This window comes from Coturnix japonica, chromosome 18, assembly GCF_001577835.2.
Source record: "Coturnix japonica isolate 7356 chromosome 18, Coturnix japonica 2.1, whole genome shotgun sequence".
NCBI classification, from domain to species: Eukaryota; Metazoa; Chordata; class Aves; order Galliformes; family Phasianidae; genus Coturnix; species Coturnix japonica.
The window spans coordinates 1,900,883-1,926,998 of record NC_029533.1 but is presented as its reverse complement, the minus strand read 5'-3'; the positions used below and the strand labels follow the sequence as shown (position 1 = coordinate 1,926,998).

General features: G+C 50.7%; 3 protein-coding genes across 4 annotated transcripts in view; all 3 read right to left on the bottom strand.

The window, feature by feature from the left end:
- Nucleotides 1-1,991: 1,991 nt before the first annotated feature.
- Nucleotides 1,992-18,320, bottom strand: LOC107322100 (CMT1A duplicated region transcript 4 protein homolog). 2 transcript variants are annotated; one of them, XM_015879738.2, is made up of 4 exons: nucleotides 18,124-18,320; nucleotides 16,430-18,022; nucleotides 13,706-13,796; nucleotides 1,992-3,534 (listed from the first exon to the last, which is right to left on the bottom strand). In XM_015879738.2, the coding sequence occupies exons 2-4, from the start codon at nucleotides 16,484-16,486 to the stop codon at nucleotides 3,155-3,157; spliced, it is 528 nt and encodes a 175-aa protein (XP_015735224.1). In that variant the 5' UTR covers nucleotides 16,487-18,022; nucleotides 18,124-18,320; the 3' UTR covers nucleotides 1,992-3,154. The 2 variants fall into 2 exon arrangements, 1 of the variants encoding a protein (XP_015735224.1); XR_001558808.2 differs by lacking the exons at nucleotides 16,430-18,022; nucleotides 18,124-18,320 and adding an exon at nucleotides 14,469-15,254.
- A 1,825-nt stretch (nucleotides 18,321-20,145) lies between these two features.
- On the bottom strand, nucleotides 20,146-25,165 carry LOC107322102 (Golgi apparatus membrane protein TVP23 homolog B-like). Its single transcript, XM_015879740.2, has 5 exons — nucleotides 24,962-25,165; nucleotides 24,140-24,229; nucleotides 22,802-22,933; nucleotides 22,585-22,713; nucleotides 20,146-21,671 (listed from the first exon to the last, which is right to left on the bottom strand). Exons 1-5 carry the CDS (start codon nucleotides 25,007-25,009, stop codon nucleotides 21,639-21,641), a joined length of 432 nt encoding a protein of 143 aa, XP_015735226.1. The 5' UTR covers nucleotides 25,010-25,165; the 3' UTR covers nucleotides 20,146-21,638.
- Nucleotides 25,166-26,003: 838 nt separating this feature from the next.
- The window catches only part of CDRT1 (CMT1A duplicated region transcript 1), an 11,838-nt gene continuing 11,725 nt past the window's right edge, over nucleotides 26,004-26,116 (bottom strand). The window contains exon 14 of the mRNA XM_015879731.2: nucleotides 26,004-26,008. Coding sequence (XP_015735217.2) covers nucleotides 26,004-26,008 — 5 coding nt within the window. The remainder of the gene's footprint in view (nucleotides 26,009-26,116) is intronic.

Sequence of the window (26,116 nt, the reverse complement as noted above, 5' to 3'; positions counted from 1 at the left end):
CAGCACCGAGGGGGAAAACCTTTTCACAATGGAGCATGTGCAGCCCTGTGTGCTCACAGGAGCTCTGGGGGCAACCCTACCAAGCAGGAGCCCTGCAGCGACTGCCAAGGTTTGCCATAGACAACCATTATTTTCTAGAGCAGGCATTAGTTATTGGCAGTGCTGTCCTGCCTGAGTAAGGCAGCCTCATGCCAGTACAGCAAAGGCCCTACATGACAGCGTAGCTCTCCTTCCCTGGGCTCACTGGAGAGATCTTTTATCTTATATATTTATAAACTGAAAATCTGTGGTCAGAACCAAACCAAAATCAGTTTGTGGCTTTCGGATTTCTAACAAGAAACTGTTCGGTCTTTAAGAAAGCACCTACTGTGCACCAAGAAAACTTTAGGAAAACACCTTCAGTTTTCACTTGGCCAGGAAGAAAAGTGCCCAAATCTTTTGTTTAGCTTTGCTTTTTTGCACAGTAAATTCCCACTGTAGGACCAAAGTGAGGCCCAGGGAAGCCAATGCAATGATGGCAGCACCCAAAGGCAGCGATCTCTGCACTGTGAATGTGAGGTGCAGGGATTCACCCTTAGCTGTGAGCTGGGAAACCTCCAGCAGCGTCTCAGCCATGCTCCTGCCTTCACTGTGCTAGCAAGAAGCTCAGCTAGAAGAGGAAAATTAGAGGGACAAGGAGCAAGAGAAACAGATGAAAGATCAACTTAAAAAGACAGAAATTCTGGCATCCTGCAGTCCCCTCTGTTGCAATGTACAAAAGATCCTGAGCTTCAGTGCATGCAAGCATGGAAGCAATGGTTTCCTTCCCTTGAGTGGGTCAGTTCTGGGGGCAGAACTGCATCTCCAACTGTGGGACCTTAAAACAACCTTAAAACTAATTTACCAGCATTGCCACATTGCACAGAGCAGACCATGAAGCTAAATGCAAGGATTCAGCCCTTTGGCACCCAGCAATGGGTGAGCTGGGGAAAACACTGTGGTCACAGCCCTCATTAGGCTTCAGAGTTAACAGCAAAGTCAAGGCTCACACTCCAGATTGCTGCAAGGGATCCATCCTCCAGCACCCTGGGGTGCCCCGAGTGGATCCACAGGGCAGCACAGCACAGCGCAATGGGTGGCGGGTTCACAAAGCGCCTGTGTTTGTGTGCCGAGCTATAAATATTCCTTTTCAAAAAAGGCAGAAGTGGAAAAATGTCTAAATGTCTATTTTTGCCTCCTCTGCTTCACCCACTCGAAACATTGACATCATACCAAGCTCCTACTGAGACCGAGCCATTGCCCAGGCCCAGAGCAGCACAACTGCACCGCGCTGCAGTGCCAGGGGAGGGAGAAAAGCAGTTTTGTAGCCCTGAAGGATGGATGGAGCAGCACACAGTGAGAGGTCCCAGGGCCATATAGCTGCCATTCCCCACAGCTCTCTCCTCCTGCTCCTGGGTGCCAACACACGACGTTGCAGATTTCTCCTGCAGGAAATCACTCTGAGTTTGGCTTAAACGAAGCAGTCAGCACCTGGCTTGTCTCTACTTAACGACCTCAGCATGTGGTTTCAATAGAGCAGGCGGAGGAGCAGTCACAGCATAATAGAAGTCGTTTAGAGCTGCGATTAGCTCTGGGCCCCCAGTTGTATATTATCCTAATGAAGTGGGTGCTGCTGGGTCTGCTGACAGCAAAAGGGGGGAGGGTCAATTCTACCCCTCCCCACATCACCCCAGATCTCCTCCCATTTCACACCCTCAGAGTTCCCTTGTGCTGCATCTAACGCCCTGCTGCTGTCCTCTGTGTGGCCATCCCCAAAGGACCCCAGGGAAGTGATTTGTATGGGGCACTGTGCAGCCAGCCCCTGCCCACCCAGGTCACATCACCTGATGGGTTTCAGCCTGGCAGACATCATGGCTGGATCACACTGCTCACCACCTGCACATTGCAGCCCTGGGCTCTCTGACATCACACGATGAGGCTCTAAAATAGCACCCATGGGTTTCACCCGGAGCTAAATAGTGCCCTCAGAGAACTTTATTACTGTGAGTGGGCAGAACAAGCTGAAATCTGTGCTGAGAAACTGCAGCTCCAGGGTGGCCCCTGGACAACAGAAAAGTCAGGATTGCCCATCAGGTGAATTACCAAAGCCAGCTCAGTTTCTCTTTTCATTTTCCTCCTTACAAGTGCTTTTCACAACTTGTTTATTCACCTGTCCCCAGTTTATCCCAACTCCTTCACTGATAGAGAGGGAAACCTTCCCCCTTTGCTGAAGACACAATGCATTTCCAACTATAAAACCATTAAATCCCTCGATGCTTTCCTACCTCCAGCCATAGCGCTGCAGGAAGCTGCTCCCTCAGAGCATTTTTCCAGCAGCTTTGACATGCCTGGTATCAAAACATCGGTCACTGCTGCAGAGATGGAGCTGCTGAAGCATGAATACAGAAAGATCTGGGCAGCAACACACAGCACATCTCACATTGCACTTCTGACCTCAGCATCTCTGTCAACAGAGACAAATCAGCTGTGAGTGAGAAAGGAAAGTGGCTTATCCACCTGCTGCACACTCAGCCTTGCAACTGCTTTGCTTATGGTTCACTTGTGCATAAAGGTATAGATGTGTATGAAAGTATATACATACATACATGTGGTATGTGCAAAGACAAGTCCTCAATGTCAGCAGCCAGCCCTGCTCCCTTCTGGTCTTTGCTCCAAGATGAGAGTGGTGCACAGATTTGCTTGGTGCATCTTCTGCACAGCAGCCCCACATCTCACTGGGATGCAGACATGGATGCACAGAGCCCCCCAGGGATGTTGTCCCCAGCCCAACCCCCACCAGAGGCATGCAAAGCTGCAGTGCAAGCAGGGGGATGAGCTGCAGTGGAGCAGAGAACAGGGCTCTGTGTGCTGGGCTGCGTGGGCACAAAGGCATCTGCATCTCCATCCTGCCCTGCCCTGCACCAGCTGTGGGCACTGCCTGGCTGTAGGGCTGAGTTTTGTCCAGAGCTGGAAGCAGACGATTGCAAAAAGCAGCATCTGTGCTTATGTTTCATTCCAACGAGGCTTTGAGGGAAAGGCTCCAAAAGCTGAGAGTGCTGTTTACACCTGTAGTTTAATGCACTTGGGAAACAGGTGGAGATTCTCCTTGTTCTGTTTGTTCTCAGCTGCATGGGGCTCATTTCTTCTTGCTGCACGGTGCCACGCGCAGCGGAGCCTTTCTGGCAAAGATAACCCTGCTGTAAACATTTGGTGACTGCAATCTGCTCCCGGGCACTGCCTTCCCCATGGAGCTCTCCATATCTTCATAACTGCTGCCTCCGCTCACTGTGGATGGCACTGAGAACATCCCTGCAGCAGCAGCTCCTGGTGATGCCATGCTCCGCTCAGTGGCTGTTGGACAGCTGGTCATGGTCCTCCTCTCATCCTGCTCCACGAGCATCTTCACCACCGGGGTCGTGTGCGTGGTGTATGCAGGGTACGCATGGTGGCACTGGGACAGGTGGCACTGGAGCAGGTGGCTGGGCAGACCCACGTTGGCTGAGGGCTCTGAGTGCTCTGGAAGCCAAAAAAAGAGACATGGTGAGAGCGTGGACACAGCTGGGACCTCCTGGCTTCCTCCATCCTGGGGAGGAAGGGTGTCTCCATGAAGGGTGCCTCCAGTGAAGGATGCTTCCAATGGAGGATGCTTCTGGTGAAGGATGCCTCAATGAAAGATGCCTCCAGTGGGGTATGGATGCTTGCAGTGAAGGGGGGTGCCTCCATTGACACCAAGGAGATGGAGGCTACACTGGGAATACAGCTATGGCTGTAGAAATAGCTGGGGGTCACAGTGGGTCTTCTCATGAAGATTTTTTTTACACAGTCTGATAGTGATAGGACAAGGGGAAATGGCTTTCAACTAGAAGAGGGGAGATTTAGATTAGATGTTAGGAAAAAGAAACCCTTTACTTAAGAGGTGGTGAGTCAGCAGAAGAGGATGCCCAAAGAAGCTCTGGGTGCTCCATCCTTAGAGGTGTTAAGATGAGGTTGGATGCTCAGAGATGAGGATGGTAGAGAACAGAGCTGAGTGCACTTCCCCCGAGCCCTGCTGGTACATATTAAAGCAGCTCGGAGCTCTGAGAAGTGAGAGCATTTAAAGTGAGCTGCCTCGGATTATCCTCTGCCAAAACCATAGGGAAGGGAAAGGGGGAAAGTGCATTTTAATGGTCCTGCCCCAAGCCGCATCCTGCAGTGCTCTGTGTGGTGGGGATGAGCCCCACACCCCCGGCCGGGCCCCGAGCAGCCCCACAGGCTCTTATAAATAGGAGCAGCCTGACGTGGCAGCAGGAAAATTTTCCGTACTCAAAAAAAAAGCCTGAAATAGTCTGAGTGAAATGCTGTTGTTGTAATGTTCTGCTGTTCTGTACCTATACTGCACACACTCCACTCTGCAGCTGGGAATGATGTGTCAAACTCAGCCTGGTTCTGAGCTATGGGCTGTCAGAGGGTGGCACACACTGTGCCAGTATGATGTGTTTGTTTTGACAAGCCAGGATGGTCCGTATCCCTTCAATGTCCAATGTGATGCAGCACTTGGAGGTTGTAACCCTTTGCCCCAAGCTCAGTGTTTCCATTGGGGAGTGGCCAGCACATGGGCTTACAGAAGGAGGATGGAGCAGGGGAAGAGCTCCAGGGTTCCTCTCTGTCCCAGTGCCAGCCTGGCTCCACAGCAGCATGCAGCCAATGCAGCGGGCTTTCCAACCCACAGGGCTTCCATCACATCCCATCCCATCTCCAGCTGTGTCCCACCAACCACAAACACATGCAAACTCAGCAGCTCCAAGCACCCAACCAGTGCTGATCAGATAGATGTAATCTGAGCAAAGAAGGTCATAAAATGACTAAAAATGCCAATTATGAGACCAAAGGGTCAGGGGCACCGGGCACCTCCTCTGCACCCCCTGCCAGCTGGATACTGCCCAGTGCTTGGGCCAGCACTCACCCTGACAGCATTAAACTTTAGGTATTTAAACTGAAAGTCTCAACTCCAGAACAGAAAGCCAAAATATCCCCTACCTGGATGGCTTCCAAAGAGGGCCCCAAAGGGTGTAATACCTGGAATGGGGCTGGAAAAACACCTCATGTTAGCTTAACTTTTTCCCCTTGAAATGTAAGTCCAGGGTCTGGGACTCAAGTGATGAGAGTTGGGATGTATGACCAGTTTTAAACAGGGAGCAATTTCTTGGCCATGGGAGTGGTTGGAGTACACCTTGCCTTCATTAACCAGAGCATCAAACACACACTAGGTGTTGCTCAGTCCATCCATTCAGACCCTCCCCAATCCTCCGATGCCACCAGCAAGGCACGTCAAGTCAACGGGTTGAGACATTCAGTGCATTAAAAGAACAAGTTTCCTGAGGGGAAGGAGGGAGGGCTGCTCTTGTTGAAAGACGTGCGAGCCACAAAGCACCCAATGCTGCTCCACGCTGCAGCTCGTGCAGGCACTGCTGGCAGAGGGACAGCTTTCACACCATTATATTTAGAGGGACCCGCCTGAGCAACAGCCAGAGCTGTGGTGTAAATCAGGCTGTTCTGACAGCAGCCGGAGCGCGCTGTGAAAGCAGGGAGGGAGGGGGGGAAATGGAATTACACCCTGCAAAGGGAATTCTATGAGATAAAAAGCGGCTATTTTGTGTTTTTAGAAGCTCGCAGTAATTAACTATTTTTCCCCTCTCTTCTTTCATTTGCTTCCAAGCCAGCCCCTGCTGACAGGCCCCCAGGCTCTGCTTCCCATTCATTTGGCTTTAGCAGTGTGGTTCCCACATTTGGGGCCAGGGTACAGTAACCCCCATCCAAAGAGTGGATGGGGAAGGGAGCAGATGCCACATGGGAGTCACTGTGCACATGGGGACACACATACACGTCTCCCTGCAGCAACCAATGCTGGTGGTAAGGCTTTCACCTGCAGAGCGTGTGGGGTGGAGGTCATGTTGTTTTTGAAGCATAGCACTAAATGCTTATCTGAATTGGGAAGACATCAGCAGCTGATTTCCCTAATGGGATGAGCATCTTGTTTTCATCTGTCTGTGCTCTGGCTCTTTAGCCAGCAAGTGTTAAACCAAAGCTTACTGTAACAGCAAGGCTTTCCCATTTATCTCTATGTGGGATTGGGAAGACATCCCCTTTGTATCAGATTTCCCCCTGGAAGAAGTCATTGATGGGCTGGTAAATGCCCAGCACCTGAGCAAACCTCAATCTCTGCAGTCCTGCTGCTCAGTGCCATTGTTCCAATGCTGTGCCCATCCCTTCATCTTCCCCATGTCTCAGGGTGGGGATCACCTCCACCCCTTCAGGAACGCCAACAGACCCCATCAGGCACACCTTCCTGCTATGTTTTACAGCCCTTTAGCTCAGCCTTTATCACTGGGGGATGGCAATTTCCTGCCAGCCTTTATCACTGGGGGATGGCAATTTCCTGCCTTATGGGTTCCTCTCCAAAGATACTTCAGCTCTCCATTTAAACGACACAGAGAGAAACTAGTGCTCCTTTGCCAGACATCAGCTTCGGCCCTATACAACTCAACAGCAACTCACTCATCTTCAGCAGGATCTTAATGTGACCCCTCAGAGAGGAGCCAGATGGAGCAGCAGCTGCAGAAAGAACTGCTGGAACCCAAACAAAGCTGATGAAAGGATAAGAGCAACAAAACCACTCTTTATTCATTCATCTGACTTCACTCTTTGAAATTGGCCATGAAGTCCTTCCAACCCAAACTCCTCCCCGAGCATCAGAACGGAGAAGCTGTGTGTCTGAGATGGAAAGAGATGATCAGGGGCTCCGATAGGTCTGGAGGAGGAAGGGAACAACAGGATGGGGATTGGGAACAAAGGACACCCCAGGAAAACCAAACTGCATCACAGGAGGTCTGTTCCTTTCTTCTAGGAGCTGGTGGGTGCCCAACCATTGCGTCCAATGGACTTTGGGTGTGTGGCTGAACCATGGGGCAAACTGATTGTCCAGCAGTAAATAGCAGCGAGATCCGAAGGACTGTCAGTGGGATATTAGCACCAGAAAGCAGAGTTGCTGCAGCCAGCAGGCACTGCATCCTCCCAGTCTCCTGGCCCACGTTTCCAGCATGCCCAAGCACACCGAGCTGCGAGCAGCTGGAGTGCACAGGCAGGAGAATGCTTGTTGATGTGCAAGTACAAAGAGGCAAATAGTTGACATTAAGGCTTTGGGAAGGCTGTGGGACTGGGCTATTTCTTTCAGCCCTTGCACAAAGGGAGCTTTTTTTGTCTCGCTGCAGAACAGAAACGACATTGAAGGGTCTATGGAATTTCTGGGCATTTTTTTCCCCTTGGAGACGCAATGGCCTGTGCTCCACAGCGCAGGACAAAGCAGGACATAGAGGACAAGATGTTCACATGTGGATCTGCATCTGACTCTCCAATGCTTTCTGTCCCCCCGCTGCCATCATTTGTCCCCAAGAGGCCCTCATGGCAGAGAAGCAGAGCCTTGAGATGCACAGGACTCACACCTGGCCCTGGACCAGCCCTGAAGCAGCCAGGCATAAGAACAGCTGCAGATACAACACACAGAGATCTTCTTCATCTCATCATGGCGAAGACACAGAGATCTCCCCAGGTTTGCTAGGGACAAGCCTACTACCCCTCACAGCCCCAGCAGGATGCTTATCCCAAAGCACTGGAGAACAGCCTGTCCTGCAAAGGCAGTTCATTTGCTGCTGCAGAACTGCCAGGAAAGACTGGAAAGCTGATGTCTGCTCCGTACAATGCCAGGCAGGACCAGCCCTGATGCAGCAGCTCGAGGTTCCCATCAGCACCCTCATACGATGCAGCTCACAGGCATTTCCCCACCTCACCCAGCCAGCACCAAGGGGAAAACAGCCCTTCCAAGTGTGCTTGGAAAGCTGCCACGTTTCCTCCTGCAGGGCAGTGCACAGCCCTGAAGTCACTTCAGGACAAGCTTTGCACAAAAACGGGAAATAAAAGCCCCATTCTCGTGCCCCCCATGGCAGCAGCAGCAGCAAGAGATCAGCCCTGGGACAAAGTGGGGATGGATCTTTAAACCCTGATTGCCTCCGAAAACCCAACCCAAATGAATATGAAACCTCCAGCTCTCCAAGGAATAAGGGCTTTAGTGAAGGAGCCCTCCCTATCCCCATCATCCAGCCATAGGCCACTGCTTTGGCAGATCTTATGCTCTGAGCATCTTCGGGTGGGGGCTTCAGATCTATGGCCACAAGGAGGGTGGTGATGAGAAATGGGCTCTGCTGCTTCCAGCACTGCAGAGGAGGAAGCAGTGCTGGAAACAATGGGTGCTCTGTGAGCCCCACACTTGGGGGACACACAGCTCTGCAACAGGACCCATGCAGAGCCGTGGGGTGGTTCAACAGCCCAGCCTGCTCTCCTTTGTGTTCCAGAGGCCCCTCCACTTGGAGTCAGCACTCAGGCTCCAAAGCTCTGGGAAAGCTCCCTGGCTGGCTGGAGTCTCCTTCCTAATTCCCAGTCTGAGTTTCCGTAATAAAGACAAGATTGCTCAACTTCCACAGCACTATGAGCACGGCAGAGTTAACCCTTTGCAGCCCTAAGCAAGCAGCAAAGAACCTCCAGCATTTTCTTGCTTGAACTTCCATCCTTCCCAGCATTTTCTTGCTTGAACTTCCATCCTTCCCATGCTGTAACCCCAGGCTACCACACAGCATCTTGAGATGCACAGCCTACCAAGAAGCTCTTGCAGTGCAAAGGGATGGAAGCGCCCTGCAGAGATCTGTGAGCATGCACAGTGCCTGGGTGGGAGCATGGCTGCTGCATGGCTTGCAGCAGCAACCAAAGCCAAGCAAAGCTTGGCAACCACAGAAATCTATCAGCCATGGAAATCTTGTCTATTTTGAAAAGACAAACACATCACACAGACCAGGAAGCAGAGCAGGAATCCATTCAACCACTGTACTTCATTAAGGCATAAATGGTGGGGAAGGGGTGCAGCCAGCACCACATCCCCACATCTTCTGCCTTCCCCTGCACCCTGCATTGCCCCACCTCACACCTCACACCTCATCTATGAACCCCAGCACAGCAGGATGGGGTTTGTACACTGCAGTCTTCATTCACTCATTGCAATTCTGATGTTTTTAAATGACCTGGCCATAAAAGCAAACCCTCTGCAGCCAAACTGTGTACCTTGAGCAACCCCCATGGGAGCCCTATGGACAGTTCTACCCTGAGATAAAAGCCACAAAGCTTCATGTGCTTGTAAATAAATGTAGTCCTAAGAACCCTGAAGTCTGAGCTACACCATGACTGTGACCTTGCCTGGCATTGAGCTGCCATGGGGTGTTGTTGTAGTGCAGCTCCTGTGACGGCTCTTGCAAACCTCCCATCCCTCACAACAACAGAGCAGCTCAGCCAGCTTTGCATTGAGCTGGATCGTGCAAAAAGCAAAGCAAGGCGTGCAGCTTCACCCATCCAAGCATTGCCAGGGAAGTCAGGGAGATGCCATTCCACGCACAGACCCACATGCACGCTGCAGTCTGCACAGAGGCAAAGCTTTCAGAGCTCTCCAGCAACCACGTCATGGCCCAGGCATGGGACACTCCTATGGCAGGTCTGCTGGAAATGCCACCATACATACCAGGGTGAGCAGCTTTCAAGCCATGTGGGGTTATGCTTTCTCATGTTCCCCTGGGTTAATCCCACTGGAATGCTGTGGCTCCCTCCCATACGCTCTGGCTGGCAGTGTCACCCAGCGGTGACAGCACTGGGACAGCACTGGGACACATGATGGCAAGGAGTGAAGCGCACTCCCTGTGACCATGCCCTGTTCCTGGCAGTGGAGCTCTTTGAAGACCGTCCCCAAACAATCTGGCTGATATTTGGACAGCAAACACCAGGCTTCCTGCTGTCACCATGCCTCTTTTCCACAGGCAGTTTGCTTTGGGGATGCTCAATATAGTGACCTCCATTCCCCTCCCAGCACCTCCAGGCTTCAGCAAGCACTATAAACCCCACAGGTGGTCGTTAAAGCACACAGCAAGGGCTGGGTTTGCTGGATTTGGGGTCAGATGAACTCACAGAAGCGAAGGGAGAGAAAGCAGGCTGGCAGTGTGGTTCAGGAAGGATAGCAGCTCCCAGCATTACTCAGAAAGAGTCAAAAGTTCATCTTCTTCCCACAGCTCTGCAGGGGAACTGCTCTCAGGTTCAGGGCTTCAGCAGAGGGGAACATTTCAGCCCAGGATGTGTCACAGGGATGGAACAATGTCATGGTTCCTGGCTTGAGCCTGGGACTGCAGGCTGAGCTCAGGGCTGTGCTGAGGGCTGTGTGCATCCCCCTGGAGTGCACTCCCACTTGAAGCAAAGTGCAGCCCCCTGCAGACATCAGACTGGTGATCCCAGTGGATGGGATCCTTGTGGATGCCCCAACCCTGGAGGCATTCAAGGCCAGGCTGGATGTGGCTCTGGGCAGTCTGTTCTAATGGTTGGTGACCCTGCACATAGCAGGGGGGTTGAAAGTGGACCATCGTCATGGTCCTTTTATAGCCATTCTATGATTCTATGATCCTGTGTTGCACAGCCCTGCAGCCAAACCAAAACAAAAACACCAAACCAAAACCCTGCTGCACAGGGAAGAGTAGAGTAATCCTCCCTCCTTGCTCCCCAAGACCAGCTCCCGGCTGTGCTCAGGCAACACCACAGCAAACACAACAATGCAAGCCATCACACAGCGAGGGAATCCAGCCCCTGCCTTGCCCAACAGTGCTCCAAAAGCCCCCTTGGAGGAGGCAGTGTTAACTGGAGTGTTGCTGGGGAGAAGGATGCTCCAGGCTCCTGCTTCCCTCCTTCCTGCCCTTCCCTCCCTCTATTGTCATCTGCAGCCCCAGCAGCATTCCCATAGAGGCAGTGGGTCACTCAGGGATGCCACATACTTTCCCTTTGCTAAGACACACTACAACACAACTGTGCAGACAGCTGCCACGGGTCCTGCCATCACACAGGGTTGCAGACCTGCAGGCTATTTATCTTCTGGTCCAGGTGTCAGCATATAAATCCATCACCAACAGGCTCCTGTATCTGTGGAGATACAGATCATGCTCCTGTGTGAGGAGGCAAAACCTCCATCCATACCTTCTCCTCTCTTTCCTGCCCAGCCAGCCTGGAAACTGTCTGGGGAAGGACTGCACTGAGCTCAGATATATGATCTCTATATTCTGCTATTCTTTCGGACATGTGGTCTGAGTTTTGGGTGGTCCTGTGTCCATCCAGGAGCTGGACTCGATGATCCTTATGGGTCCTTTCCAACTCTATGAGCTTGCAGCACACCCCCTCTTGCTGCAGGACAGCCCACTTCTGCAAGCACAAGTTCCTTCCTTCACTTTCAAATCCCCACTTCCAGCTGTGGCCAGAAGGAATTTTGCCAAGTGAGAGGTCAGCCAGTATTTCCCTTCCACAAGGCAAACCCTGGGCCTGCAAGCACATTGTGGCATTGCTGGGCTGAAGGCTCAGTGCAGGCTCAGGGCTGTTTGTTCAGCTTTAGGTATAACTCAGCATGGAGACTTCACAAAGTCTTGTGCTTTCCTGCTCTAAGGGCCCATCCTTTTATCGCTATGCATGGAAAAAGATGCTCGGACCAAAGCATTCCGAGCGGGCACCATCCGATCTCAGCAGCAGTAACAAGCTGGAGCAGCTGGATGTGAGCTGGGAGGAGGAAAGCTGCAGCTCTAACTATTCTGCTGGAAGAAATCTGCTTTTTGGAGAAAAGTCAGCACCTACTGGAAAACATCCACCGTGCATCTGATCAGCCAAGAGAGCAGAGGATGAGCCCTCAAAGTGGAAAAAAACAGCACTGTTTGTTTGCTTTCTGTCATCAGATTCTCCTTAGCAAAGGAGAACCCCTCCCTGCCCGTCCTGAGGTGCTCCTGCTGCAGCGGGGAACCCCTGGCCCCAAATGCAGCCCAACCCTACACACCTCCCCCTCCGTGCACTGTTCTGGGCGCAGCGTGCAATGTGACCCCGTGCCAAAATAGAGTCTGCTCCGAGCAGGAAGATGCTGTGAGGCCATGACACGCTGGAAATGCGATGCGGGAATGTTCAGCATCCAGCAGGCAGCCTTAGGGACAGGAATACCGAGTTCGTGCATTAATCCTCCTGTAAAGGGAGCAGTCCTGGCGCACCCTGCGGAAGCGCATGGCCTGGGATGGGATGGGGCCGGCAGCGGGTGGGCCAGCAAAGGCTGGGCACTAAAGGAAGTGCTGTGCGGATGGGTGGCCAAATATAGCTGAGGAAGGGGACTGTGATGTGTGACGTGTGAGTGAGAAGAAAGGGAAGCTGCTCCAGAACTGAGTGGTTTTCCTTCCCAACGGCGCTGCTCCACGCCTCCTTGAGAGCAACTTTTTGCAGCCTCCCTTCAGCTGTGCACTTCCAGTTGTTGCTGTAAATACGTGTTGCCTTATTTTGCCTTTTGGTATCTCAGGGGGCTGTAGGAAAGAAGGGGACAGAGTCTTCAAGCCACAAGAGCAGAGATTCAGACTGGATATGAGGAAAACACCCTTACTGTTCGTGCTACAGGCAGTCAGGCAGTGGCACAGGTTGCCTATAGGGGAGGTGGTGGTGCCCCATCCCTGCAGCCAGCCAAGGTCAGGGGTTGGGCTGTGAGCACTGATGGAGCTGTGGGTGTCCCAGCTCAGTGCATGGGGTGGGACCAGGCGGCTTTACGGAGTCCCTTCCCACTCCAACTGTTCTATGGTTCTATGACAGAGTCAGGCAGCTCCTGCCACTCCGTTGCTGGGGTCAGAGAACTCAGTGCCCAGCCCATGGAGGCCTTCCATTGGATCTGAAGCTCATATGGATCTGAAGGTCTGTCCCAGCTTCCCAGCTTCTCCCTGCTTCATAGGGTACACTGGGAAGGACCAAAGGATGCTCCTAAAACCACATCACCAATGTCATGCTCCATGTCCCACAGGAGCTCTGGGATACCCAGTGCCCACAAAGGAGGTGTGGGATGGGCTGGGTTCACCCAGTCCGATTTTGGAACAGCCCCATCTTGCCATAGATGATAACAGCAATTAGATGAACTCCACACACATAGAGATCGGTCACTGCTGCATCTACCACATTACCTCCACAGCTCCATTGGCACGTGTTCCACTAAGATGCAACAAAACCTTTGGCAGAAACACTCCCTTGTTGAAGGCAAAGCAAAGAAACCCTCATCTGGAAACACGGACAAAATACCCAGGGTTCAGCCTGCTCCAGAACAGCAGTCAGCAGCCCCCAGCACAGCCCCTTCAGCACTGTTTGCATCTCCAGACACAACTCCCTGCCAAGCTCCATCCCACCAACCAGGAGCGCGGCTCATCCCGGGTCGCAGCCCAACATCTGCTTTCCATGTTCCCGGGCAGCACTCCAAGTAACGTATGCATCTTTGTGTCTGCATGCAGCGCGAGCCTCAGGCTCTGCTCAGCACCACGTGGAGGAGCAGAGCAGAGCTTTCAAGCAACACGCCTCATCCTCTGGGAAAAAGCAAGGCTACAAAATCCAGGCTGGACATGGAGCAGCTGTGATTCCTGCCCAGAGAATGGGGCTGGGAAACAGCTCAGCATCACCCAGCACACGTAGCTGCAGACCCTGAATTGTTCTTTCACCCATGCTCAGCACTCAGCTTCAAGTACCCACACGGAGAAGGTTTAAGCTCACACATACATAGCACCAAGGTCCTGGTGGCACTCACCTGCACATGAGTTCCTGAAGGTGTTGATGGAAGACGTCTCCATCCACATCAAGTGATCAGAAGAGTTCTGCTCCAGAGGCTCCGGGTTTACCTTCAAGATAGCACCCATCACTGAGCACCGGGTGAAGCTGGGAACAAAACATCCTCAAAAGGCTGCAGGGCTGAAACCTTTTCTCTCACTCTCTCTTAAGAGCAGGAGGGCCAGCAGCAGCCTGCTGTGCTGCCAACAAACGTGGGGTGTCTATAGAGATGCCACACCATGGCCTCACACTGCCCAGGCTGAACACTGAGCCCAAGTGTGCACTGATATAAAAGGGTTTGAACAGCTCCCATGCATTGGACACAGCACAGAGCTCACCATCCTTTAGCAGCAGTGGGCAGGCTGCATTGCCTTTGCTCAAACTGAGCTGAGTCTGCTCGCCCTGTGCTAGGCACACACAGCCCAGCGCAGCCTCATGGCACAGGGAGGTTTCCTCACATTGAGCTCTCTGCAGCCCCAAGTACATGACTTTGCTTTGCCATAAAGGCAAGCACACAGAGCACAGGACAGCTTTGCAGCCCTCCAACCTTAGCAGCAGCCCTGGGGCAATCAGCACAGCCCCAGCAACACCTTATGCTGATGCTCCTCTGCCCCCCTCCCTCCCAGCCAATACTGAGACCATTCTCCTCCTTGTCCCAGAGGAGCACAGTAGAGGATACTGCTCCCACATCCCCACCCTCCCACCACTGACCCCACAACCTTTCCCTGTGGCCCTGCCCTCACCAGGTCCTGGGCACTGTGGCACAGGGATCAGGCAGTCATCAGCTGCAATCCCATTGTTTGCACACAATAGTTATCACCTGGGCAGGGAATCTGCATCCACACACGTGCATTTCAGACAACATGCGAGACACACGTGGTTCCATGGCCAATTCTGCATCTGCACCTTGCACTGAAGAGCCCCCACAGTATTTTGCAATAGCAGCAGGAGGAGCGGGCTGACCTCATGGATATTTTCTGCACTGAGTGTTTGGGAGTTTGTGGTTCCTCCCAGCACTCCCACTTTGCTGCTTGCAACAAACCCCTGCCAAGGAAGGGATGGATGGGAGCAGTGCTGCTCGCAGCAAGTTGTGTGCTGGCACCTGCAGCAGGTGGGAGAGCAGCCCCATGGGGACCTGCTGCACCGCTCACTGCCCCATTGCTCATAGGGAAGGGATTTGACCGCCCACAGCTTCTCTGCATTAAGTAATGCACTTGGCAAGGAGCAGGCAAATTTGGGAAGTGTGTCATTGTGCATCCCGTGCCATGAGAGCCTGCACATGTGGAGGGGGATAACAAAGTCCCACTCCATGCATCCATCCTGCCCCCACACTCCTCGAGGTGGCCCCTTCCCTGCCACCCCCACTAGTGTCACCTGCAGGAAGGGACCCATTCCTGTAGCGTGATACCTCTCAGCATCCAGGGATGAAGGCTGGGAACAGGGTAAGAGGGGTGACAGGGTTTCATCCTCTGATTGAGGGGCAGAGTGTGATACTGCTGCTTGCAGACAGTGAAGTGGAATGCACGTGGCAGAGGCTGGGGGTGGGATGGGTGGGAGTGGGGAGGCCCTGAGAGGGGTGCAGAATAGTGAGGGTGCTCCAAGGCAATGGGAAGGTTAGCCAAAGCCAGCAGCTCCACCCAAACAGCCCTGGGAGCAGGGATCTGGGCTGATCGTTTGGCTTCTCTCATGGGATGGGCAGTGCTTTGCACAGGAAAGTGGAGCATCCTCATCCCTGTACCCATAGCAAGCTCCATCCTCATCCTCATGCTCATCCTCTTCTCTATCCCCATCCCATCTCCATCCCTGGGTGTGTTCTGCCCCCCGCCCATTTCCCAGCCAGCACAGGAAAGGCGGATGCTGTGCGGCCTCTCTGACTGCCGCTCACTGTTTTCCCACTGCATCGTAAATAAAGAGGATTTCAGAGCACACACGGTGAGGGCAGAACCCTCCCATTGCAGCCACAAGTTTCAGTGCTGAGGTCACTTCTGGTGTCCCAGCCCAGCAGTCCCAGCCCTGCTCGGGGCAGAAGTGGATGGATGTGTCATGTATTCATGGCACTGACTGCTCACACAAAGAGGTGTTTTGGTTATCAGGAACTGCAGCACGTGGCACGTGGGAGCACTGCCAGCACCAGCAGACTATGGTAAGAGATGGCAGATGGGTGCTGCATGCCCAGGTTTGGCTGTAAGGAGCCCTCAGAGGGAACATTTAGGTTTATGGATGCCCCATCTCCCCAGTGACAGCTCAAGATGTTGATTGTGGGAGGAAGAAAGCATGATGTGGGGCTCAGTGACCTGACCTGGAGGGTTTGGGAAGCTGGGGGCCGCCAGTTCCCATTTGGCAGCACCTCTGCTGACACATACACGGGACAGCATATGGGATGAATTAACAAAGCACAGATTGGCATCCATGGCTTCACAAACCCCCCAAACCAACACTTACTGCAACATTTGCACTGTCCCTCCTGCACTGTGCCCTGCAGACACGCAGTGGTTTCACCCAGGATCCCAGAGCCCCTCACTTGTCCTCCTTCTCTTTTGCCCCTTCTCTGCAGGAACGTGACCGACCCAGCGCTGTGTGTTGGCCACACGGCAGGATTGCTCCATCACACTGACAGCACACGGCTCGCAGCCGCCCCGCACACAGGCACAGCCAGCAGTTGGCTCTGCATCCCGAATGACACAGGAAAAACGGAATGTCTCACCCCGACCCGGGCAGGGTTGTGCAGATGGCTCCAAGGCCCGAAGGAGTTCTGGGACATGGGATAATTCCCATACACATCAACTCGGCTGCTTCCTCTTGTGCAAGGAGGAGACGTTTACAGCTGGAAGTCAGAGGTCTGTGCTCCAGAGCTGAGCAGGGAGCTCAGGGACAGCCTGTGGATAAAGCAATGCTAGAGACTGTGTGCATGGGGACAACAAATCCTGCTGTACCCAGACTGCTTCGCAGTGCAATTGCAACTTCATGAGCGTGACCACAAAACCCCTCACCTGGCTGCACCCGGCACTGAGGAGGTATCATTGTAAGCAGAAAACCACCTGGTGAGGACTGGAGCTCAAGCTCTGCCCTGGCTCAAAAGGCTTCCAAAGGTGGTGGCTCAGCACGCTGAGCTCATCCCCTGCAGCTGGAGGCTGTGGCTCCCTGAGGAGTGCTGTCAGCCCTGAGCCCAGCCCTGCTTCTGGCTGCAACACACAGAGCAGAAATAACTGCGCTGACCCGGTGAGCACAGGGGTGGATGGCCGTGCTGGAAGCACAGGTCACATCTGTGCTATGTTCTAGTGCCCAGGGGTTGGTGACTCCAGGAGGTGCATAATCCACCTTCAGACCCTCAGCATCCAGCACAGCCACAGCCTGTTCCCTGCCAGACCCAGTGCCCATAGTCTGACCCAACATAACACTGCCCAGCATGAGCTGTTTAACCCAGAACACCATCACGGCACTGGGCTCCTTCCCAGAGATGGGAAGATGGAGGTGCTGGAGGAGCACTTCTGCAAGTGGGTGATTCCAGCAGCCCCTCCTGAAAACTTTCTTTGCTCCTTTCTTTCATCACTTCAAAGCCAAGCGTGAGAGCTCCCTCTGCTGCCATAAGGGCTTAGATGAAGGGTGAATGCGTTGCATGAGGCTGAACGGACTCCAAAGCAGGGTGCTGCTCCAGATGTCTGCTGGAGTTGTCCTTAAACACAAGATCCAAGGGTTTTACCCAGGAAATCACTGGGCAGGTGCTAATTAAAGGGTGGTTTAATGACACCCCTGGGCTGCCCGCTCCTCCAGCACTCTGTACCCCACAGCAGAGATAACACACCAGGATGGTCCAGGACACATAGTGCTGGGATGGTCCTCCTGTAGTGCTGATGCTGCTCTCTGCTATCCTACTTATAGCAACCCAGCACAGCTGGCAGTGCTCAGTGCCAAAGGCAGCACCCTCCAGGTCTTTTTAGAACTGAAATACTTGCAGCTCGGGCTCAGATGACGAGCGTGGGGGTTCCACAGGTGAAGAGGAGCTGCAGATGAAGTCACACAGCTCTACACAGGAAACGGTGAGTAACAGCCTCACAGCTCGAGCTGCTGAGGGTCTGGAAACGCAGCAGCAGACAGGAGCAAAGAGAACGTCCTGTGGCAGGAGAGCTGTGACTCATTAACTCCAGAGGTTACTATGGAGTTGTTTACACGTTTCTTTGTGATGAAAATAATAATAATAGTAATGAATTAAAAATATCTAAAGACTCACCCAAAAATGAAAGAGGTCTGAGCAAGAGGAGAACACAACAGCAGTAGCTCCCAGGACCAGGCAGGTTTCCTGGAGGAGCACAAGGGGTTTGTCTATTAATTACTGTCTATTTAAACACAAGGATGCAGGCACAACCTTTGAGATCTTGTCCCACCAACAGCCAGACTTACAAGCAGGTTAAGCATCAGCATCATTGAGCACACACAGAATGGGATCAGCTGATGCCCAGGCAGTTCTGGGTGTAAGAGACAGAGGAACTTCACATCCAAGCAACAGTTTGCTTTCAGCACACAAAGGCAAACAACAAAGGGTCTGTGCCCCCTCTGTGTATAAAAACACTGTTATCAGGAGACCAGAAATAGCGTTTCCTTGCTCTCTATCCTTTGTCTGTCTTATCAGGGCAGCAGGAGGCTCTTGGCTTGCTGCAGGCTGGTAGGGTGGGAGGGCTGTGTGCAGGAAGGTGGGATGCTGGCTCACAAATGTTCTGCTTGCACAGAACAGCAGGAGGGAAGCGTGAAATTCCTTCCTGCCAGGAGGCCTGGAAGCAGTGCTGGGCCCTTGCCAGCATCCACCCTTCTTGCCCGCATCCCTGCTCCCTTTGGTCTCCCCAAAGGTCATTCTCAATTACTCACTGCAGCTTTTTGTTTAGGAAATACCAGTGGGGATGTCCTGTCCCATGCAAACAGCTCTGACCACAGCCTCTGCCAAGCCACTACAATAGACATCTCCCTTCAGCCCTCTGGGCCCGGCAGGTCTCCAAGAGAACAGTGCAGGAGAAGACAGACAGGCTCCAAGCGCCCACTCAGTGCAGTTTCCTCCTGCATCGCATCCTCTTTGTCCTTCCTTGCAGCTCTGCCCTGGGGTAGGTAGGGTGGCACACATGAAATGGGGGGGGGGGACACCAGGCAGGGCAGAACTGCCAGTACAGCTTCAGTGTTTTGAGGATACATGCATCACATTGTGTTAAAGCACTGGACCACAAGCACAGAAATGCAGCCACCTCTGTGGGGAGCCAAGAACTCAGAATGGCTCTGAGTTCTGAATTGGGAGGACTGGACTCCAAGCCCACCTTACAGCTGTGCAAGAAGCACACGAGGCTATATCAGAGTAGAGAGTATTCCCCCCCCCCCACTATGATTGCTCTTAGATCCTTTTTGCTTCTGTAAGCCCTGACAGCTCAGCCCCCCACCCAGGCAGGGCGGTGCTAGGAGAGCCCTGCATGACACAGCTAATGCTGGAGAACACAGCTGAGCGTGGATTCCCAAGGCTTGTCTGAAAAAGCACATACCGAGAATTTCCCTCTTCCGCTGCTATTCCCTCCTCCCCCTTTCACAGGAAACTCCAGCAGAGAGCAAACAAATAATCAAAGGACCATCACACCCAAGTGGAGCACTGATAAGAAACTTGGTCTTGATCCACACCACAGAGAAATGTGATAAAACGCCGGTTTCTCAGAAGCCAGAATGTTTGCCAAGAGCCAAAAATAAGCCACGGAGGGCTCTACTTAAAGGCATGCACTAATAAATACCTCTGTCCTTGATGAATCATGCTCCAATTTCCAGAAAAGCACTCTCTATTTTCCAGGAACAGTTTGTAGGGAGCTTTGGCAACAGTGGAATAAACACGAAGGCCAAAACTTGTAACACATCTCAGAACAGCTTCCTGGCGGCTGCAGCTTTGCTGGAGGCTGTGCAGTCCCTCGGACACAAAGGGCAAATGGGGACTTGTTCAACTGAAGCACAAAGGATCTCCCTTTCTCCATGCCACAGATGTTGCACTCATGTGTCCCCACGTGGCTGCAGCAGCACCTCAGCTCCTGTGGTTTAATTCACCTGTTTAACCTCCATTGGTTAGAATGAAATCACCTCTTCCAGATCAATGCGGAATAGAAGCTCCAGCCGTGTGGTGGCACTGGTACACACTGCCACCTGCAGAACACAGCCCAGAGCTGAGGACCTGCAGTCAGGAGCAGCACAGCAGCACACAGAAGTCTTACAGAAGGACCTGCTGTGTGTGACAGCAATCCCAGCACACTTGTGTTTACACAAGCCAGGCTCTCCAGGGCTCTTGGGGTGAAAGCAACCGTGACAGAGCTCCTCATTAGCACTGTTTAACTTAACACGTAATGCACTATAAACGGGAACGCTGTATATAAGCAGAGCTCAGCCATGAATCACAGAAGGGACACACGGTCTGGTTTAAACAAAGCATTATTTTAATCTCAAGATTTTATAAATATATATTTACAAAAGAAAGGTATCGATCCAGAGTTAAACAAATGTACAGCTCCCAAGTATTGCTACAGTCCAGGGAGACTCAGCCTTAATGCGATCCCACAGCTGACAATACCCATCATCCAAAAAGAAACCACATTCTTAATTTAAATTACCTCATCAGAAGTTTACAATATCTCCTGCTGTGAAAGCACAACCTGCCTTGAGCAGCACTACGTGACAAGAAGGAACCGAGCCCTTTCGTACAGCTCTGCACACAGAACACACAACTTCTGCCACTGAGGTGAACACTGCAAGCCAACATTTCACAATCAGACAAAAGCTTTTATTCCCCAGCCCATTTGGGGAGCACAGTATGCTGCATGGATTCAAGACATGCAGAAGTCTTGCAAAGTCAGCATGCTGATGCCAGGTCTTCAGGCAGCTCTGTTAAGGTTATGTGAAACACCCTTTGGTCGTGGAACAGTAGAAAGCAGCCTGCACTCAGCCTCAGCTCTTGTTTAAATGGTTACCCCCAAATCCACTGCACAGGTGAATAAACGAGTGGAAGGAAGTTTTGCTTGTGTAACATCCTGTCCTGGTCCCCCTGCAGTGACGTTCCCTGCTGCCCTGTGCACCAGCTCTCACCAGGTGGCATCATTTTAACAGCTCTGCCCATCACCTGCTCTCACACTCACTCCACCTCTGAAACTGTGTGTGCAGCTTTCCTCGCAACCTACTTTTAGTCCTGTTGTGCTCTTTGTACAGACACAGGCCTGCAGGAGAAAGAGGGGTTTTCCATAAACTCAGATTTAATCAAGGTCCTGGTTAGATGTTACTGAGACTGCCAGCACCACTTCAGAAAAGTAAGGCTGGAGCTGCTCAGCAGGCACTTGCTGCAGTTTCCACCTGACTTCAGAAACTCTCCTACAGCCAACAGCAACACTTCCTTCAGATTTCCTTCACTGCAACAACCTCAGTGCCATTCAAATCACAGAATGAGAGAGATGTAGAGTCAAAAGAGAGCTATCTAAACTTCAAAACAGACCTCCAGGAACAAAATGCTGCTAAGCCTACAACTGAAAACTACTTGAGGTACCAATCGCTGGGGGAGGTGGGGATGGTTCTCAAACAGAAGGCCCTGTGGATGGTTTTTAGAAGGATACCTGCCATTTTTCTCTTAACAAATCCAGTGAGTATAAACCTGCATCAGAGCACTACCTAGGACGTCTTCTGATTCAAAGTTCAGGCAATGTAATTCTAATTAATCAAACTAAGAAAGGACTTAAACACAAACCGCTAGTGGAAAACTGAATATTAACTGCTAGGAGTGTTAACTGGAAGTCTTGCACGATGTATTTACTTCTTTTAATTCACACCTCATTTAAGCAGCTCCCAAATCTTACGGTCAGAGCAACATTCGCTGTGCTTCAGTACTGTGAATCCAACCCAGCTTGAGGTTTCCACCAGGCTCAGGATGCTGTTTGGTCCTCTTTAGCCACAGTCTGCAACGGGCAAAGAAAAAAATGAAGTACATCACTGTGTGACTCACTGCCATGATTCTGGAGCAACACTTCCATGTTTTCCATGAGACTGAGACTGGTCTGGGCCTTTGGTGAGCACTCAGAAGCTACCAGTGAACACAAACCTAACACAGACCGTGTTGTCAATATTTAAGCTTCTTATCACACTGATGGCAGTAAGTCCAATGAAGACTTGGGAAGCTGTGACAGCCAACCCCACCTGCTCCCAGCCACACGTGTGCAATGGGGAGCCACAGTTGGGAAACTTGGGACAAGAAGTAGTTAAATGACAGCCTAGAAGTTGAACAGTGCCCTGTGGTGCCTAATGCTGCTGGGAGCTACAGAGGGCAGAGAATGACCTGATGAGAAGAGTTGGTTGGAAATGAGTAAGAACAGAAAAGGTAATGGTGGCCCTTTCAGTTAGGAATAAGCACAGTGCAGCTGTGCACAGAAGCACAATGACCAATCATGCCTCCAGATGAGTGTTTTTGTGGCCAGCATAATCAGAAGGGGAAGCACTGCAATACAAGGAGTAATTTAGCAGTGTATTATCCATTATATTATGCACCATTTCATTTGGTCACTGTTCTCCACTTATGTTCTTAATAGACCAGCCATATTCCAGTATCTTCTATAGCATTAGTCCATGACACTAGTAAATAACACAAGCTCGTGATGTTGACATGGAGTTCCATTTGCATCACAATTAGCAAATTGGTCTGACTTCACAAGCAGCAGCAAGGTCAAATTCACAAATAAGCAATGTGTGAAGGGTCTCACTAGAGAACTCCACAAATAACACCTTTTCAATCCTTCTTCTCATGGCTCAGGTAGGAAGGAAGCCTATAGACAAAAGCAAACACAACTAGAGGGCTTCAAAACCCTGATATCTTACCTGCCGCAAGAACTGCTTTCCAAGGTAGCTGGTTGCCATGCTTGTCAAGTTCTTCCTACTGCCAACTTTGCACCTGACATAACCATAAAGGTTGGCTCCCTGTAGAACCACTCCCATCATCACTACTGCCTAAGACACAAGCAAATGCTGTCATTGATTTGCATCACCTTACTGGTAACACACAAAACGCATTACTGAGTTGAGGGAGGCAACTCACCAGCCAATTCACTTTGAAAGAAAACAGAGCGCTGAAAGCAAAGATCACCCAGATGATAGGGCAGGTAATCAGACCTAACCAGAAAATTCGGGACTCTGATTCTGAGGAGGTTTTATGCCCTTGTGCTGATACCTAGAAACACAAAGTAAACAGAGATTAACAGATCTCAGCATCGCTACAAGCAGCACAGAACCTACAAGAGTCCCAGCTTTTGCTCCCACACAGCACTACTGGGTGCTTTGCAGGCCAGCTTCCATACCTTGTGAAGATATCACTGTGAGAGAAGATGTTTCCATTTGGGGAGGAAGTAGCAACAAATTGCCTTGGAATATAAGGGGCTAAAAAGCCTCAGTAAGTTTGAGAAATGTTACGTGTGTTGCATGGTTCAGTTTCAATGCACAGAATCACCCAAACTGGGAACATCTTCTACCTTAACATCACTGTACAGACAAACAGAATTTCACTGAGTGCTGCCAGAACTAAATATTGATACTTACAGCCGTCGAGCCAGGCAATTTCTACACAGATATGACTCACACTGCACTACTGATTTCCTTTATTGGGAAGATCCCAAGAAAGCACTCATTCTTCTTATGAATAGTTAAAAGATCTGAACTGAGCAAACTCATGGCTCAATATATTGCATTACCAGCAGTTTAGATGCTTCTTATCCTCTCCCTAACATATTCTAGCTATTCCAACAAGCACAGCTTTGAGAAAGAACGTGTCTGCAAAGGCACAAATTCAGCTAGAGAAAGTTTGGGGTTCCAGACTCTGCACCACTGTGGATTTCTGATGTGAGCACAGGAGATGACTTTTACCTCACTCCACATCTGTGCACCACAAGTGCTGTTACCTTCATGCACAGAGATAACAGGTAGGGATCAAAAGGGTAAATGACAGGACATGAGGTGCCAACAGAAGGGATATTAGATACACAGCAGCAGCCGCAACGAACACAAGGGAGCAGTAAAACTATGAGCAATACTGAATTTCTTTTCCTAGTTCCAACGATCTTCTATGGGAAGTAAAAGATATGTCAGCTGTTCCGTGCTCACACCAAAAAACATATATGTTATTGACAAGACATGGGAACCTTTACAACATTTTATGTGAAAATGAAGCTACTCACATAAAGCCAGACTGACACTTCAAAAATGCTTTAAATAAAGCAAAAATGTAATAGATGATGTTATCCTCATTCAGTACCACCATGATACAAGCAAGCAGTTACAGATCTGCGGTTGGAAGCATCTAAACTGTGCAGTTCACCATCACAAGCGTAATTGTTAATTAACAGGGTGTTGATAAACCTGAAACAACTAAATGAAGCCTTACCTTTCTAGATTCAAACTTCCAGTGACTTTTACCATCATCATCCACCTGGTTCCACCAGCGAAGGCCAACCATCAGTCGCCCTGTGACATTCTGAAACAGACAAAAAGCAACGAGGTTTCAATTTGCTGCTAAGAAAAACTATTAGCTGAACAAATCCTTGGGAATACTCTATCCCAATGCTAGACCCACAAAAAATGATGGATTTTTCAGTCCTAGATTTTATTGCTGTTAGCTCTGTGAGAAGCTTGCAGTTCTCCAGGCAGCAAATGCCCTTCTTTACATTGGCAAATGATGGTTTCACAGCAATCTGCTCTCAGTGGCTGCACAAGTTATCAATGCTAGCTGTATTTCAGAATGAGAGACATCACACTCTGCATAGATCCTGTATTTCATTGCTCTTGATTCTGCCAAAGCTCGGCTGTTTGGGTTGCTATTTGTAATGCTGCTCATTTGCTTCACATGTGGGCAAACAAGATCACAAAGCTCTCATGTCCAAACCCATTTTGTGATGCATCCAGTACAATAACAAACTGTTGTACAAACATAAATGACGCATCCTGGTGGTGACTCAGAAGTGACCTTTCTAAAAATGAAGCCTGTGCTGCCTTAAAAATAAGTCTGCTATACATTCTCCATTTGATTTTCAAAAAGAAATCAGCTACAAAGTCTTGTTTCCTAATGAATTGCAGTACTCGAATGTATCTCAGGTATCATTTTGTTGGAATGGCACAAAGAAGGTAATTTTTGGTGGCATGAATATCACTCTATTTAATTATTCTTATATAGTCAGACAAGGTAACGAAAAACATGAGAGGAACTTACCTTTACGGCCCAAAAGTCACACGACAAGAGAAGGATAATTGTCACCATGCAGGCAATAAAGCTGCTAGTTAAGAGCTCACAGAGCAGATAGACAACTATCGCACTGACTCGGAAGAACAGGTGGAAAAATGATGCCACTGGATGCCTGGAATGAAGTACAGCACTGTCACGGCTCTTTCAGACAGGACTGAAGAAAACAACATTGCAAGGTGATCCTTTCCCACCAAGAATAATAATCAGCATTACTACACAAAACCAAGGTGTTACTGTTAAAAATATGGGTAAAAAAACACACTGGGAGCTCATCCTAAGGAGGAAATGTTCCATTCACAGACATAACCCAAACACATGAGAATCTTATGCCAGTTTTTATGAAGTAAATCTGAAAAGGGCTCTGACAGAAGAAACAGCAAATTGAGCTGCATCACACAGCAGACACGCCTCCCTTCTGACTTGCAGGTCCCCATTCAGGAACATGCAGTAGAGCCAACATCACCACACCACCAGGATTTCAGCTATCAGCTGTGTGGGAAAACACAGATCGTGGCCTGAACAGCCTGACTAGCCCATAGGAAAGAGCTCATGTTAGCTTGAGAATACAAGTATACCACCTCTAGCTTCTGCATATAGCTAGAAAAAGCTTAATAATGAGAAAATACTCAGTAGCTGTAAATTATTCTCCTTGCTTTCTATGAATGACCTTGCTTATCCTGATACTTGATGCTTTATTGTCTCCCGCTGTTATATATATGGCCACAGTACTAAGGGGTCACGATGGACATTTTGCCAGCCTGCCACTACCACTATGTGCCAGGGGAAATCCCAGGGCAGACACAACAGTGGATGGTACTAAGGGCTTTGTGGACACTGACTGTCAGCTGCTGCCAGTAACAAGTACCTCCCTATTAAATCAATGAACGTGGTGAGCTCACCTTCACGTACTGTCTTTCAGGCTTGGTAAGCCTTATGCAGAAGTGCTGCTGCTTCTGCCTAACACTGGTGTGACCATATCAGGATGTGGCAGGCAGCAGAGCAGGGCCACTCACACTAGGGAACAGAGACTGGCAAAGAGATAACAGACCAGCCCAAAAAGAGAAGGTTGCAGGGTGACCTCATTGCAGCCTTTCAATACCTGAAGGGAACTTACTCCCAGGA